This window comes from Lethenteron reissneri, chromosome 43 (assembly GCF_015708825.2).
Source record: "Lethenteron reissneri isolate LAM-NWPU_2019-01 chromosome 43, ASM1570882v1, whole genome shotgun sequence".
NCBI classification, from domain to species: Eukaryota; Metazoa; Chordata; class Hyperoartia; order Petromyzontiformes; family Petromyzontidae; genus Lethenteron; species Lethenteron reissneri.
This window is the reverse complement of record NC_083821.1, coordinates 2,113,696-2,130,914: the sequence shown is the minus strand read 5'-3', so window position 1 is coordinate 2,130,914 and position 17,219 is coordinate 2,113,696. Positions and strand designations below refer to the sequence as shown.

At 55.9% G+C, this 17,219-nt stretch overlaps 1 protein-coding gene across 1 annotated transcript in view; it reads left to right on the top strand.

The window, feature by feature from the left end:
• Positions 1 to 17,219, top strand: part of LOC133353186 (rho-associated protein kinase 2-like) — a 64,913-nt gene that overhangs the window by 22,371 nt on the left and 25,323 nt on the right. Inside the window, exons 3-17 of the mRNA XM_061569227.1 lie at positions 2,357 to 2,457; positions 2,958 to 3,095; positions 3,625 to 3,800; positions 4,318 to 4,402; positions 5,004 to 5,148; positions 6,374 to 6,512; positions 9,850 to 9,941; positions 10,387 to 10,549; positions 11,183 to 11,261; positions 12,330 to 12,341; positions 12,893 to 12,981; positions 13,164 to 13,212; positions 13,570 to 13,705; positions 14,901 to 14,992; positions 15,274 to 15,520. Of these exons, the coding sequence (XP_061425211.1) occupies positions 2,357 to 2,457; positions 2,958 to 3,095; positions 3,625 to 3,800; positions 4,318 to 4,402; positions 5,004 to 5,148; positions 6,374 to 6,512; positions 9,850 to 9,941; positions 10,387 to 10,549; positions 11,183 to 11,261; positions 12,330 to 12,341; positions 12,893 to 12,981; positions 13,164 to 13,212; positions 13,570 to 13,705; positions 14,901 to 14,992; positions 15,274 to 15,520 (1,743 nt within the window). The remainder of the gene's footprint in view (positions 1 to 2,356; positions 2,458 to 2,957; positions 3,096 to 3,624; positions 3,801 to 4,317; positions 4,403 to 5,003; positions 5,149 to 6,373; positions 6,513 to 9,849; positions 9,942 to 10,386; positions 10,550 to 11,182; positions 11,262 to 12,329; positions 12,342 to 12,892; positions 12,982 to 13,163; positions 13,213 to 13,569; positions 13,706 to 14,900; positions 14,993 to 15,273; positions 15,521 to 17,219) is intronic.

Here is a 17,219-nt window from a genome sequence, read left to right as displayed (position 1 = left end):
TATTTGTTTTGTCATCGCTTTCATCGCGACCCACGTCAGTCACTCTCGCACACAAAACGAGACTCATCCTGGTTCCCCCGGAGTTGTCGTCAGCTGGCCACGTGACAACATCAACTTGACACTTGACCCGAGTGCTGTTGGAAATCACTTGGTGGGGGTGGGGGGGGGGGAGATGCTAGCGTTGTCGTGGATGTGACGAGCCCCCCCCCCCCCCCTCACCGACACACCGCTGCTTGAATAATTGACGTTGCTCTTCATCGGCGGGGAGCAGCCCTTGAGGTTCCGTCTTGCATCCCGGGAGGTCCCGGCGAGGTGGCAGATTCGTAATGAATGCCACTCGAGACGTACGAACAAGAGCGGCAAGATGAAGAATTACAATCACTGGGCAGTAACACCGCCGCTAAGCGAGGGAGCAAACAGACTTGGCCGTTGCAGCACCGATGCTCTGGGACAACCTCGTTTCCTCTCTTGACATCGTCAGGTCTGCCTTCATAACCAAATATCCTGAGGCAGAAGATTGTTGCCGGATACGGCCCACATTTTGCAAATGTGATTTGTGACTTTATCGATAGTTCAGTGTTAATGTAATTGAGGGACTGTTTGTTTTTGTCTTGGTGTGGTCTGGGTTTATTGTTGTTGTTGTTGTTTTGGTGTGGTTAATAACTTGTTGTCTTGGTGTGATCTGGGAGTTGTTGTTGGTGTCTTGGTGTGGTCTGGGATTGTTGTTGTTGTTGTTGTTGTCTCGATGTGGTCTCGGACTGTTGTTGTTATTGTTGTTTTTCTGCCTTGCCCAAGCTTGCATTTGGTGCTGCTAAATCGGCAAGGATGTATGTACTTGTGCAATTTGCACTACTATGTTTAATTTAAATGTCTTTATTTATTTTGAGTGATTTGCTTACCTTTTCCCCATCTTGCTCTCATATTTATTTATTCATCGTTGTAACTTGCTGAGCCACCCCTACTGGACATCTGTGAAAAAGATTCCTCCAGGATAAATAAACGTTCTGATTCTGATAAAGTCTATGAGAGGAGACATTCCAGGGTGGCTAGGAGATGGTAACTACCTCGCCTGGTATACAGGAGGTCGCGGGTTCGATCCCGACCCTGACACCAGTATATTTGGAGTTTGCGTGTCTCTCTCTCCGTGGTCGCGTGGATTTTCCTTTGTCGTCCTCCGGTATTTCCCTCCACAGTCAGAAATATTCGTTTAGAGTATTTGGCTGCTATACATTTCCACGTTATAAGCCACTTCGTTGAGCTATCATTTGTGGCAGGGTCGCTTTTGAAAGAGAGCTACGCAGCTCGGTGGGCCTTACCTGGTAAAATTAAATATTGTTTTAGTTTATAGTTGAAGTAAGGAGTCCGAGACAGTGATCCGTGACCCATGGGGCTTGTTGCCCTGAACGTTGCCTATCGCATGCGTTGTCCTTCGGGGCGTCGTTAGTGGTGAATCATCGAGTTGTCTTCATTGTGTCTCCTTGTGCAACACTGCCGGTGAAGTGTCACCCACTCGTTGTTGCGTACGAGCAAAATCGGGACCCATAATCCACTCTTAAATGTGCACTCAAGGTATATATGTGATTTCTACACATCTCAAATGCTTTCTTTTTGTTACAGCCATTTGTCAATTAACAGCTGAGTGAAGGCCTCCCTCCCCGCACGATGTTGTCCGTGCCGGACAGCGCTGTGGCACAGGACTAGTTCGGATTTCACTCGCCACTGATGTTAGCCGTGTATCGGAATCGCACTCGGGTTGCCAAATTTATAGCGCAACGCACCCACTGCAACACTACCGCTCCGTAAACACACACACACACGTGCACTCTCGCGGTCTGTCGCTATTCAAATGCCACGGAGAAGACTCGAAGTGCGTGAGTGTAATCCTCCGCTGCTGCCTCCTGCATTATTAATCGCGGGTTGACAGCGCAATAAAGGTTGTCATGGATGGGCATTAACACATTTCTTGCATTGTGCAATGTTATTCATATTATTGTAAGAGCTTGGGGAAAACAGACGGTGAAGATGATGATGGGAGGAGGAGGAGGAGGGGGAATTCCAAGATGGAGCAGTGTGAGGGAAGAAGCTGAACTATAAGCGTTGTGAGGTGTTGTGTGGTGAGCGGGTCGGCGGACGAGCGGGCGGGTGAGCATGCGAGCGGGTGAGTGAGTGAGTGAACGAGCGAGCGGGTGAGTGAGTGAACGAGCGAGTGTAAGTGTGCGCGAGCGAGCGAGTCGTTGTCGACACTGCGGTCGGTGAGGTGAAGCGGGTCGGTGTCTGGTCGACCTTGGTTGAGCGAAATCGAGTTGAAGCGTGCGCTTTGGCCAACGGGACACCGCCCGCGTGTGTCACCGCACAGATGAGAAGGCGGTGGGCAAGGTGCGCGACCTGCGCATGAACGTCCACGACTTCGAGCTCCTCAAGGTCATCGGCAGAGGAGCCTTCGGTGTGGTACAGCTGGTGAGTTTGGTCGCTGTGCCATCCAAAGTCGCTCTTTGATGCAAATTTGTGGATTCTTTACCTTTGATTATGACGATGACGATGATGATGGTCATGGGTCAGAAACCGGAATAACAAGAAGAGATTTTTTTCGAATTCCGTAAAAAAACCTCAATATTTCAATAGCCGCAGTTGCATGTGAAATACAAAACGGTGGCTCCTTAATAAATAACGTCACAAATCAGTCCTTACAGAGCCCCGTTTCGGCTCCGGAGCCACAGGTTGGCGACCCCTGAGCACGATGATATGACGTGCCTCATTATGATGATGATCGTGATGATGATCACGATGATATGACGTGCCTCATTATGATGATGATCGTGATAATGTGACATGCCTCATCATGATGATGATCGTGACGATGATCACAATAATGTGACGTGCCTCATTATGATGATGATGATGACGATCACGATGATGTGCCAGCGCCTCATATCCCGGTGCCCCTTGGCGCGACGCAGGTGCGGCACAAGCAGACGCGGCGCGTCCACGCGATGAAGCGGCTCAACAAGGGCGAGATGCTCAAGCGCTCCGACTCGGCCTTCTTCTGGGAGGAGAGGGACATCATGGCCTTCGCCAACAGCTCCTGGATCATCCAGGTTCGACTCCCGTCTCGTGCCGCCCCCACCGCCACCGCGTGGCCGCCGGTGATCGTGGTGATAATCGCCGTGAGTGGTGGGTGGTGCAGCGGTTAGGCACGCCGCGGTACGATGCCGGCCCCCCTGGGTTCGACTCCCAGTCACGGGTAGCGTCGCTCGCCGCCAGGGGTGGCACCTCTAAGGCACAACATGCCAGGAAACTGTCGTCGTGGGAAGAAAGAATATTTAAGAATACGGGAAGTGCGGTGGGAGTAACAGTGTTTAGTTCTGCATGGAAAGAGAGGAAGAGCTAACAGAGAATGGGTTGACGACGGCATTAAGAGATTGGTGCTAGGAAGATGTGGCCACTACTTGACCCATATTGACACAAGACAGAGAAGAAAGCCGAAACAAATGACGGAATGTGCAGTGGACACCTCCGGGGCGATCTGCCCATGGATCGTGATGATGAATTTTACATCGCGTCGTTCACGAAAATTGCATCTCACAATGGAGCCCACCCCCTCTCCCCCCCACGCTCTTTGCCCAGCTGTTCTCAGCGTTCCAGGATGAGCGCTACCTCTACATGGTGATGGAGTACATGCCGGGGGGCGACCTCGTCAGCCTCATGAGCAACTACGATGTCCCCGAGAAGTGGGCACGCTTCTACACGGCCGAGGTGGTGCTGGCCCTCGACGCCATTCACTCCATGGGCTTCATCCACCGGTGGGCGCCCGCCACGGCCATGGTGCCACCAGGATTGACCCGTAGGCCAATGAGGCCTTAGGCCCTCATATTGTGTAGGCCCTCCGTTCCCTGTTGAAGTAACAGCGGAGTGACGGCAGTGCGGCTAGTCGTTAAAAAAACAAAAAAGCGTCTTCGTTGACGGCGTTCGTGACTTTGCGACCGCTGAAGCTTGGAGAGAGTGAGTGAGTGATGCGTGTGGCACAGTTCGGTGCCAGCTATTGTAGGGTGCGGTCGTGTCGTTACAGTTCTCTGGGGTGAGTACAACAACTTTAAAAACAATGGCGCCGCTACGCCTCTCTAAATACAATTAACCCTGGACCGCTTGCACGTTATGAGATTCGGGGGCGAACGGGACACCACCCACCCTGCAAATTTGCGGACGTCATCGGGACGGGAAAGGGTTAATGGGTGCACGCTAACAGTAAATGCCCCAACGGTGTCCGTTAAAGGCTATGCAGTGGACCTCTTTGTGTGGGCACGTGTGTCTTCGGTGCAGGGACATCAAGCCGGACAACATGCTGCTGGACAAGCTCGGCCACCTCAAGCTCGCCGACTTCGGCACCTGCATGAAGATGGACGCCGTGAGTGACCCGCTTAACCGCCCACCCCCACCCTCACCCCCCACTTGGCCTTCGCCGGCTCGCCTGGCCACCTTTGTCTCCCCAAGTGGTGATCAGGTTTGCTGCTTCGCGTGTAACCAGGGGTGAGGAACTCAGCGGGAGGGCAGGACGAGTCTCGTTCGCAAGAGTGGCGAATCGAATGAAGTACAGCGGTGCAACAATTAGAAATTGGCACGAAAATAAATGTCCCATGCGAACAGCACTTGCCTCAACAGTCTGGTCAGGCTATTGGGGCATCTTTAGCTTTGTTACAAATATGCATGCGTGGATGTTTAAGTGTGCGGGTGCATATTTGTCCATGTGTACCTCTGCGCGTGCCCGTGTATAAGTACACTTACCCGTGCGTCAACGCACTCGCGCACATAAACGTGCACGCGGTCGACTCGGCCTTCAATGAGGACCCGGTGCGGCGCGTCAACATCGCCACTGGGGAGACAACGGAGGCGGCCGGACACGTGACGCTGGCCGCCCCCACCCCCTCGTGTGCCACTCGCTGTGACGGCACTCGCCCCAACGCCCCCCGTTAAAGGCTCCGTGGGGGGGGGCACCTTTGTCTGCGCAGGAGGGCATGGTGCGCTCTAACACGGCGGTGGGCACGCCGGACTACATCTCCCCCGAGGTTCTCAAGTCGCAGGGCGGGGACGGCTACTACGGCCGCGAGTGCGACTGGTGGTCCGTGGGCGTCTTCCTCTTCGAGATGCTCGTCGGTGAGCCGTACGCGACGACGGCCGAGCGACCTTCCCACACCCCCCCCTCCCCCCCACGCCCCCCCCCCACGGGGCTCGCGTCCAGAGGCGGCGGGAAACGCGGCTAGAATTGGCGCCGAAAAAAATCGCCCGAGGCTCTGTGGTCCTTCTGTGGTCCTTCTGTGGTCCTGTTTGGCTACGACGAGCCGCGACCACGTGGCGGCCGTCGGGCTAGGTCAGTGCGGCCGCCCTGGGTTGCGCGATCGATCTCTGGGTCACGTCGTCCACCGACTCGGGTCATGTGATCGCGCCCCCCTTCCCCCCCCCCCCCACGTCACACTACTGCACCGCACCGTACACATGACCACCCCGTGTCGCAAGACTGCTCCATGTTACATGTGACACGGGGAGTGTTGTTGGCGTGGCCGAACCGATACCACCAACACGTTCAGTGACACACATTGGTTACCAAGATGTGTATGTGTGTATGTACGTTGAACTTCTTTCACACCGTAGGAGCCAACCGCACTAATCGGAAGTGCGGACGAAGGACAACAAACTAAACACAAAAATCAGCTCCTAAAGAAATCCGTTTTCAACCTATATTTGAAAGTCCTTAGCTCCAGTTGCTTCCTGACATCGTAAGGAACGTCCCAGATGCTCTTCCACTGTTGTGCAGTTTGTTTGACACGGTCTTCACGAGCCCCCCGAGATAGGGAAAGAGACATGCACAGCCCCAGGGCTTGGACCCAGGATCTTAGCAGTACTGGCTCACTGCACGTGGCCATTATAATCCCCCCTCCCCCCCCCCCCTCTTAGACCAGGGAGTGAATCGGCCCCAGGGATAGCTCCCAAAATCTCAGAATTGCTGGTTACCGCCCAGGCAACCACCAAGTTGCTGATATACACGCACACAAAGTCAAAGATACCCTGTGTAACCTACACAGGCTGTCTTGGCCAAGTGCTGTGTTAGCAAGCATCTGTGAAGGTCAGCACGGCACACGAGGGGGTTGTGTGGCTGGCTCTCATGCCTGGCCGCCTTTGTCTCCCAAGTGCTGATATTTACTCGGTGCACAAAGCCGAGTATACGTAGGGGAGGGCACAGCCCCGGTTCCGACATTCGATGCCGGTGTTGGGCATGAGCGGGAATCGGACTCGGGTCGCCTCGTTCGTAGCGCAGTGCTCTTAACCGCTGTGCCACCGCTGCCTTGCGTGCACGCACGCACACACGCACACACGCACGCAGGCGACACCCCGTTCTACGCGGAGTCGCTCGTGGGGACGTACAGCAAGATCATGGACCACCGCAACTCGCTCTGCTTCCCGGACGATGCCAGCGTCTCCAAGGAGGCGCGCAGCCTCATCTGCGGCTTCCTCACCGACAGGTGCGAGACAGTTGTGGAGCCACGGGGGTTTGAATATATATATACACACGTTGGCCCCAAACAATACGAATAACCCATCCCCTTTTTCGATTTAAAGCTTTTATGACTGCAGGGATTTCTCTTCTTGGTTCTTTCGGTAAAGTCACGTAGAAGGGAAATAAAATAATAAAAATTAAATAATTCAGACGCTGTCTTTCCGACAGACCTGTTCTTCACCTGAGGACGGCTGCTTGCGTTGTGGCCGAAACGTCATAAGAATTGTATTTTATTATGTTTTATTTTTATTATTTTATTATTTTCCTTCTACGTGACTTTACCGAAAGAACCAAGAAGATGAACCCATCCCCTCCCAATGTGCAGCTGTGCAAGGGCGCCCCCATCGTTGGTCACGTCCGCCATCTAGTGGCGACAAAAAAAACATGTTACGCACGAATAGCAAGGTCGCTCGCGCCGTTCGAGATTTACAACGAAATTGTGGCCACGTGCAGCCCTGTTGTTTGTCTAGGCCACTGCTGGATGATGAGCCCTCTCCCCCCGTGCTGTGGGCAGTGGGAGCGTGGCATCGCTGTGCAGCGGTGGATTTGCTGCCACCGGCTTCTGTTGACCACCGCGTGGCTCCACAGCAGCCTGTGGCCTACTTCTCTAATGCGTGGAAGTTGCCCATCAAAGCCGATGAGCAAATCGACTCGGAATTGTGCCCGATCTCATCGATCTCATCGGGTGCATTCCTAATTGACCTTGGTCAATCAAAAACGATGCAGGGCTCTACCCTGCGCCCACACGTGTGGACTTGTATCATCGAGTGCAGGGTAGATTCCTGGATCGTTTTTGGTTTTAATTTCCCTAAATTATGTTCCAGCACGCCGGCACGGCGATTATTTTTGTTGTTGCTGCTGTGGATTACACCTGCAAACCAGCACCGTGGAGGCAGCGACGGATGGTAGATCACAGAAACGTTGCTAAACTCCCTTCCCGTGGGCATCGAGGTGCCATACCCTGGCTCGTCAGAAGGCAGTACAGCAAATGTGGACTCCTAACATATGTCTCTTTGTATGGGATAGCGTTGGCCCCTTTCACACCTGTGGGTTTTTTTTCCGAATTGTCTGAAAACATCTTAATATATAGAGGACCACAGAGCGTGGGTAATTGTTGGTAGCGTCTCGGCTTGTGCGCCACGTCCGCTGCACGTGACTGCGTCTCCGCCCCAGCACGTTGTTGAGGACTCTCCGTTACGGTGGCCAGAATTGGAGTTAGAAGGCTCGAGTAGGAAGCCATCAATCTGGTCGAGTGACTCGGATATTGGCCATCGATGGCAAACTCCGGAAGACGGAAGGAGAGGACCTTGTCGCGACTGCCCTCTGGTGGCGGTGGCGTGAATATTTGTTTTCACTCGGGCCGTGTTTTTGTTTACGTGGGTCAAAGTTCGTAGGTTGTGCGTGGCTCATCATGGTAGATCATGGTACCTGGTCGGCTCTTGCCATGCGAGGATCGTCCCGGTCTCAACGGCGTCAACACATTTCAGACGCTGTCTCCCCGACGGAACTGGTCTTCACCTGATGACGGCTGCTTGCGTTATGGCCGAAATGTCGCGTGAATTATTTTATTATGTTTTATTTTATTATTTTTATTGTTTCCATTCTACGTGACTTTACCGAAAGAACCAAGAAGAAAAAACACAAACCACTTTGAACCTGACGGACGAATGAGCTTCCTTCTCGGACAGACGCACACGGAAGTGTTGGGATACCGCGCTGGCAGTGATGCACCAGCACGGATATCGAATAACACGACACGATCGTGAACACCACCGTGGCCCGAATGAGGAAACGTTGTACAAGGGGTGGCATTTTGCGTCGCGAGGATTTGGGCGGCCTGTGACCGCCTTGTTCTAGTTCCTGCCGAGGGCTTCTCGACACTTCGCGCCTCTCCCGTCGCCCCCACTGATGTCCTCTTCTTCCCCCCCCCACTCCCCCAAAGTGCGCAGACACTACTGACTCGACCGCATGTAGGGCAGAGGTCGCAAACGGGTTTTGATTCCTTACCCATACCCGTACCCGGCCGCACCAGGGTCGCAAATGGGTACCCGTACCCGGCCGGGTACAGGTACCCGTTCCCTACCCGTACCCGTACCCTACCCGAAATGAGTGACAAACGGTTACTCACCAGTGACTCACGGCCTACCCGTACCCGTACCTGGCCGCACCAGGGTCGCAAACGGTATCGGGTAGGGTACGGGTATCGGGTACACGGTTGCGACCTCTGATGTAGGGTGTGTAGGCGCTTCCAGAAGTAATGTATTTTTTATTGGAGGGGGGTGAGGGGGGAGTGAAACTTTTTTTGTGAGGAGGTCGACAATTGTTGTCAACCTGTTGGATCAACTTTTTACACCCACATCTGGTGGGGGGGGGTCCACTTTGTTTAACTTTTAGATTCAGGCCTTCTGAAAGGCTCTCGTCATTTAGTTGACGGACAAACGGAACGCCGGGCTTTCACAACAGATGGTTCTTCTTCGTAACAGAAAGATCTGCCTTGTTGAAGGGCCATTGCTCACGACGTTGCTCAATACATTTTCCTTTCCTCTTCTGGGCGGTCTTATTGATGAACGTTTTGATTTGTCCACGAACACGCGGGTGAAATGTGACTCGTATCGTACTACATTATAAAAAACTGTTTTGCTGGTTAGTGTGCTGGTTAGTGTGCGAGCAGGCGGGCGGGCGGTGTCATCGCCACGTGGATCTACTTGATGGAGTCACTCGCATCCCCACAGCGTCGAACACGCGTTCCCGTGCGTCGCTCTGACGTCACGCTCCCCCGCCCACCACCACTGCCCCTCCCCCGCTGTCCGTAGTTCTTGTGCAAGTGCGTGGCCAGTGCTCGGCTATATACACACGGCTTGTGTTCCCGATGTCGTGTTGTGCGATACAAACAGAGTTTACAGGGACTCCTCTACTTATGAACATTCCACTTACAAACTTTCAGAGATACGAACAAACCTGTCCCGTATCTTTGTTTGGACCGAGAGTTGTAAGGTCAACCCCTGCGCAATAGACGGCGGTGGTGGCATCTGCAGAAAATGAGAAACCAGTGGCAGCTACATCTACAGGAGAGAGCACATGCCGTGCAATATGTTTGGAATCGACAGAAGTGAAGTTGGACTTACGAACAAATTCGACATACGAACAGGCCCCCGGAACCTAACTCATTCCTAAGTAGGCGAGTACCTGTGTAACTCGCAGCGAGCAGTGCACCACCTTGTGTGCTTGACGCTGTGTTGGGTCCCGTGGACTAGCAGCGACCCGCTCGTGTTATTTATTTATTGTTTGTTTGTTTATTCCAGGGAGGTTCGCCTAGGGCGGACCGGCGTGGATGAGATCAAGAGGCACCCGTTTTTCCGCAACGACCAGTGGACGTGGCAGAACATCAGAGAGAGTGCGTGCGCTCGTCGCTGTCGTTTCCCGTTTCTGTGGTCTTCCGCCCGTGTCTCCGTCTGTCCTCGTCGGTTTGTGCCTCTCGCCACGTTCCTTAGCGTGTCCTGATTAGTCGGCGTTCCCATCCATCTGTATCTCTCTTCGTCTACACCTGTCCGTCTTACCATCTGTCCATGTTTCTGCGTCTCTTTCTCCATGTCGCCATCCCCCCATGTCTTCGTGTCCCAATCTGTCCACGTCTCCGTGGTCTTTTGTTCCCGTGTCCCCGTGTCCCCGTGTCTCCGTGCTCACACGTCTCAATGTCCCCGTCTCTCCATGCGCCCAGCTCTCCGTGTCTCCGAGTCGCTTTGACCCTCCACGTCTCCATGTCCCTACATTTCCATAACTCTCTCCGTCTTCCCGTGCCGCCCCTTGTCCCCGTGGTGTCCCCGTGTCTCCCCGCGTAGCCGTGGCCCCCGTGGTGCCCGAGCTGGCGAGCGATGCGGACGCCAGCTGCTTCGACGACATCTCCGAGCAGGAGAAGGCCGAGGAGGAGGCCTTCTCCGTGCCCAAGGCCTTCCTGGGCAACCAGCTTCCCTTCATCGGCTTCACGTACCACAGCACCTACCGGTACGCCGACCGCTTTCTACCGCTCGTCATCACCACCAGCCGTGGTCTATCCGCTGCTAGATGATGGCCTCCCCCAAGCCTCACGATCCTGCGATGTAACAATCCACCCAGCGCCAGACGATATTCGTCGCTCCGTCTCGTCGAAAGTTTGTCTGTTTTTTAAGTCTCCCACTTAAATAGGAAATTCTAGAGCATTCGGGGTAAATATTGGCACGAAGACTTGGGCCGGATAAGACAAAATTGGGGATGATGTAAAACTCGCGTCCGTGAGGATGTAGACCACACGTGAGTTTATCGAGACCGAGCCGGGGCGTAGACGCTGAGTACGCCGTCGGTTTTTATTGCGAGTCAAAGTAATCGGATTGTTTTGTTAAAGTAATCAGATGTTTTATGAAAGTGATCAGATTATTTGTGGTCTTTTGTGGGCGCCGAGTCCGCCGACCCTAGGTGAGGAGCAGCTGATAGTTAAAGCGGCGCGCCTGTGAAGTTACTTTTACCGTTTAGTGCGCAACCCGGATCATCGAGGCTTAAACGAGCATGAGCCAACAGCGGTCGTGTCGCCGGTCGTGTCGGCGGTCGTGTCGTCGAAAGTGTCGGTGGACTTGTCGTTGGTCGTGTCGGCGACGACTGCAGGCTGCTGGAAACTGACGAGGTGGACACGCCGTGTGGACGAGGAGGTGGCACAACGACTCGAGGAGGAGGAGACAACCAGGCGAGTGCTCTGCCCTTGTGCCACCCTGTGCTGATGATTGCTGCCTCGCACGATCCCAATTGAGTAAATTGCAGTGTCATTTATCAGTATGGAGATGTTTTAGCCAATATTAGTTCCGTTGCATGTGTGCTTTTGTTTATCTTTTGGAGGAAACCATGCAGAACAGGGGGGAGAACGTATCAGCTCCACACTCTCACACGCACACACTAACACCTACCAAGATTTGCACGATTTGCTACATACGGTGTGAAAGAAGTTCAACACGTACGTACAAACTGCACTCGCTCACATTGCAGGATAGAGGCAGGTCATACAAACCCTCATGCAACGAAAGTGCCCGAGCCAGAAATCGATCCCAGGCCCAAAATGTGGGGCATGGCACGGTACAACCCGGACTCTCGTGGGAGATCTGTCCGGTGTTGTCGTCGTCGTTGAGCCGGAGTTGGAATGGGGGGACGGCCTTCGCTTCCGTTGACGGGAACGCCGAGCGAAGAGGACGTGATTTCAACAGCGGCGGCGTCGAAACGGACGGGGGTCTGTCCGGGTCGGCCACCCGCAAAAAATATTTCCCTACACGGCCCACCACGTCCAGTATACCGCCCGCTGCGCTGCGGACCCGGTGGCCCGAGTTCGATTCCCGCTCACGGTCAACACCAGTGACCGTTATCTGATCCACGGCTGCTCCTCCCCTAGGTCGACTCGGCCTCAATTGAGTGCCTGGTGCGGTGTGTAAACGTCGCCATTGGGGAGATAAAGGCGGCCGGGCGCGGTGCAGACCACCCACTCCCTCGTGCGCCGTACCGGCCTGCGTAGGTGCTCGCTTAACAGCACTTGGCCCTGCCTCCTGCGCCGCTGACCTTTGCTTGGCATCCGAGATGTGTCGAGGTTGGGCGCGTTCCACGTGATTTGGTCACGGGCCCATGACCGACCCACCCGATTGTGACCGACTCGCGACTCGTCACCACCACCACCACCTCCGTGCTTCCGTGCCATCTAATTATTCTTTCTCCCTGCGTTTGTGTTCCGACGCTGCCGACCCCGTCGCCGCCGCCGTCACGTCGCGCGCAGACCACGGAGAAGGTGAGGGCGGTGCCGTGGCTTTCGTGCCGTCGCAGCGGCAGCGGCAGCAGCAACCACCTTGAATCGCCGAGTCACAACCAGAATGTTGATTTTATTTCTTTACGCTGGAGGGGCCGATGAGCTATACAGCTCTTTTTCACACGTGTCCAGTAGGGGCTGGTCACAAAGTTACAACAACAAACGGTACAAAAACACGATAGGAGTGCAAAGTATAGGAAAGGTAAACACATCACTTGCAAAAAAATATACAAAGAAAACTAAACTACTTATCTTACCAGCTAAAGCCCACTGAGCTGTTTACTTATTTTTCAAAAGAGACCTGGCCACGAATGATAGCTCACCGAAGTGGCTTATCATGTGGACATTTACTGCAGCAAAATACTGAAGAAATTATTTTATTTATTTAGCTAATTTTGCTGAAACACCCACCCTGTGTCTCCTCAACTTGGAGGCGCGATCTACCCCTGTCCTCTTCCCCTCCCTCCCTCCCCTCCCTCCCCTCCCCTCCCTCCCCTCCCTCCCCCCACCATCGTCCATCCTGCACCCACCAGGTGAAGACCCTGGGGCAGGAAGTTCTCCAGCTGAAGGAGCAGCTGCAGGCGGAGGTGCAGGCCAAGGATGAGATGGAGCAGAAATTCAGGTGGGGGGGGGGGGGGGGGGCGCCTGCTACCAGTGTCTGAGAGTGGTTTGATCGCCCGCGAACATTTGTCCAGGATGAATGAGGTGTTTGTTCCCCCGGCAGAACCAATGGTACTGAACTCTGCCGCCGTCGCTGCTGTGCGAGCGACTATCTCTGCCGCTGCTCTGTGCGCCCGTGTGCAGGTCGACCAACGTGCGCCTGGAGAAACTCATCACCGAGTGGGACACGGAGGTGAGGGGTGGGTGCGTTCGTGTGCACGTGTGTGCGTGTAGCGGTTTGCGCGGCGTGCGACGAATCCAGCGACCCGAGTCCGATTCATCGCCAACACCGGGTGACCATTATATGAACCAGTCCTGGGACTCTCCTAGGTCGACTCGGCCTCAAATGAGTACCCGGTGCGATGCGTATAAAACATTGCCACGAGGGTGACGAAGGCTGGCCATGCCTCCCCCCCCCCCCCCTCGTGTACCGCACCGGCCTCCGTAGGTGCTACTCGCCTTCATACGCGCGACACTTTCCCCAACAGCGTGCTAAGGCTGCACGGGGGGGGGGGGGGGGCGGTGGTGGGGGATCTCCGTCTTTGCGCAGGTGGAGGGACGCAAGGCCCTGGAGGCAGCTCTGCGCCAGCTGGAGCGGGACAGGGCGCTGCTGCAGCACCGGGCGGCGGACGGGCAGCGCCGTGCGGAGCAGGAGTCGGAGAGGAGGCGCGCCCAGGAGGCTGAAGGTCCGCGAGCGCCACCTCCACCGCCACGCCCCACCGCCACCACCACGCCCCACCGCCACCACCACGCCCCACCGCCACGCCCCACCACCACGCCCCACCGCCACCGCCACGCCCCACTGTCACGCGCCACGGTGGCACCGCCGCACTTAGGCGGTCACAGTTGACCTTGACGTTGACCCCAGGAGAAACGGACCAGCGGATGGGCGAGCTGACGGGAGACGCGTGAGAGTCGTGCATTCCGGGCCTAGCAATGAGCGACCCACGAGATAAAATAATAAACATGCAATCTACCCATAATAAAGGTTTTTTTTTGGGTTATATTAGCACGGTTGGCTACGTACGGCGCGAAATAAGTTCTACATACATACATAGATCGCGTCAATATAAACCCGTCACCACCCGACGCAGCCAATTAGTAGGGTTTGTCACGTAAACAAAACGTGACAATTACTTTCTACTTCAGCACAACGGTGTGTTGGAGAGTAAACCCACAACATCCACAAGTCGAGTACGACGTACTTATTCTCTCTAACCCAAGAAAAGAAACAAAACTTCATTATGGATAACGTTGGTCGCGAAAGGCCTACGCAATCTACGTTTCGTTTCTTCAACTTCGTATTTGCCATCAAAAATGTACTCGGTGCTCCTCCAGAGGAGTTTGTTCATCGTCTTTCTCGTTTTGGTTCTGATCGCACTGCTGGCGTCGCGTTACGTGACTAAGAATCCCAGTCGGAAATCTCAACGGTTTGGTGCGCGACGCTGCATGCCACACACACCGGCTGCTTGTGCTCGTCCCTGTGTGTGTCTCTGTCTGCCTGTGTTCAGCTCTGTGTGCATCTGTGTGTTTGTCTGTATTTTTGTCTGTCTGTGTGTGTGTGTTCGTCTGTGTGTGACAGGCAGACGCACCACCTGTGCCTCCCTACTGTGCTAACTTGCTGCATTTTAGCCGCCCGGCGCGCCACTCGTTGTTGTGAGCCGGCCATCTCGGTCGGTCAACCTACGGCACTTGGCTCTATCCCGTGACCACCTGCCAGCGAGCCTTACACAATTCACGTGGCCTAAAGCGCACCTAGCCTGGCACAAGGACCGCGGTGACGTCACTGCCACTTAATGGGGAACGGCGGCTGCTGTTTTTTTTCGTCCGTCCGCGGTTGAAGTTTATGACGCTGCTGCTGCTGCTGTGCCGTCCTTGCAGTGTTGACGCTCAAGGAGCAGCTGGAGGAGACTCGCAAGCGGAACCAGAGCTCGCAGGCGTCCAGCGAGAGGGTCGTCCAGCTGCAGAAGCAGGTGGGGTGCTCGTCCTCGCTCACTCTCCCCCCCCTCATCTCCTCTTGTGACCCCTTGACCTCTCTTGCCCGCCCACCGCTGAAGGAGAGAGGTCTTGTCGCTGCTCAGGGCGGGGGTGGAGAGGTCTGCGTGTCTCCGCGTCCCCGCATGTCCCCATGTAGCTGGAGGAGATGTCGTCCCTGCTCAAGCCGGAGGTTGGAGGGGTTAGCTCGTCTCGGTGTCTCCGTGCAATCGTGTCTCCGTGTCCCCGCATCCCCGCGTCCCCGCACGTCTCCCCGCAGCTGGAGGAGGTGACGTCCCTGCTCAAGGCGGAGGGGGAGGGCTCGGCGCGGCACCGCAAGGCGCAGGCCGACTCAGCGCGCTCGCTCGCCGCCCTGGAGGCCGCGCACTCGGAGCTGCAGGAGAAGGCCCGAGGCTTGGAGGGCATCAAGCTGGCGCTGGAGAAGGAGCGCATCTCGCTGCAGTCGGCGCTGGAGGCCGAGCGGAGGGACCGCACCACCGGGCACGAGGCGTTCACAGAGGCACAAGGTGCGGACGGGCGGCGCCAGCCACTCAACCACCCAGCCTCTCAACCACTCAGCCACTCAACCACCCAGCCACTCAACCACCCAGCCAATCAACCACCTATCCACTCAACCACTTAGCCACTCAACCACCCAGCCACGCAAACGCCCAGCCAGTCAACCACTCAACCACTCAGCCACGCAAACGCCCAGCCACTCAACCACTCAGCCACTCAACCGCCCAGCCACTCAACCACTCAGCCACGCAAACGCCCAGCCACTCAAACGCCCAGCCAATCAACCACTCAGCCACTCAACCGCCCAGCCACGCAAACGCCCAGCCACTCAACCACTCAGCCACTCAACCGCCCAGCCACTCAACCACTCAGCCACGCAAACGCCCAGCCACTCAAACGCCCAGCCAATCAACCACTCAGCCACTCAACCGCCCAGCCACGCAAACGCCCAGCCACTCAACCACTCAGCCACGCAAACGCCCAGCCACTCAAACGCCCAGCCACTCAACCACTCAGCCACTCAACCGCCCAGCCACGCAAACGCCCAGCCACTCAACCACTCAGCCACGCAAACGCCCAGCCACTCAAGCGCCCAGCCACTCAGCCACTCAACCACTCAGCCACTCAACTGCCCAGCCACTCAACCACTCAGCCACGCAAACGCCCAGCCACTCAAACGCCCAGCCAATCAACCACTCAGCCACTCAACCACTCAGCCACGCAAACGCCCAGCCACTCAACCACTCAGCCACGCAAACGCCCAGCCACTCAAACGCCCAGCCACTCAACCACTCAGCCACTCAACCGCCTAGCCACGCAAACGCCCAGCCACTCAACCACTCAGCCACGCAAACGCCCAGCCACTCAAACGCCCAGCCACTCAACCACTCAGCCACTCAACCGCCCAGCCACTCAACCACTCAGCCACGCAAACGCCCAGCCACTCAAACGCCCAGCCAATCAACCACTCAGCCACTCAACCGCCCAGCCACGCAAACGCCCAGCCACTCAACCACTCAGCCACGCAAACGCCCAGCCACTCAACCACTCAGCCACGCAAACGCCCAGCCACTCAAACGCCCAGCCAATCAACCACTCAGCCACTCAACCACTCAGCCACGCAAACGCCCAGCCACTCAACCACTCAGCCACGCAAACGCCCAGCCACTCAAACGCCCAGCCACTCAACCACTCAGCCACTCAACCGCCCAGCCACGCAAACGCCCAGCCACTCAACCACTCAGCCACGCAAACGCCCAGCCACTCAAACGCCCAGCCACTCAACCACTCAGCCACTCAACCGCCCAGCCACTCAACCACTCAGCCACGCAAACGCCCAGCCACTCAAACGCCCAGCCAATCAACCACTCAGCCACTCAACCGCCCAGCCACGCAAACGCCCAGCCACTCAACCACTCAGCCACGCAAACGCCCAGCCACTCAAACGCCCAGCCACTCAACCGCCCAGCCACGCAAACGCCCAGCCACTCAACCACTCAGCCACGCAAACGCCCAGCCACTCAAACGCCCAGCCACTCAACCACTCAGCCACTCAACCGCCCAGCCACTCAACCACTCAGCCACGCAAACGCCCAGCCACTCAAACGCCCAGCCAATCAACCACTCAGCCACCCAACCGCCCAGCCACGCAAACGCCCAGCCACTCAACCACTCAGCCACGCAAACGCCCAGCCACTCAAACGCCCA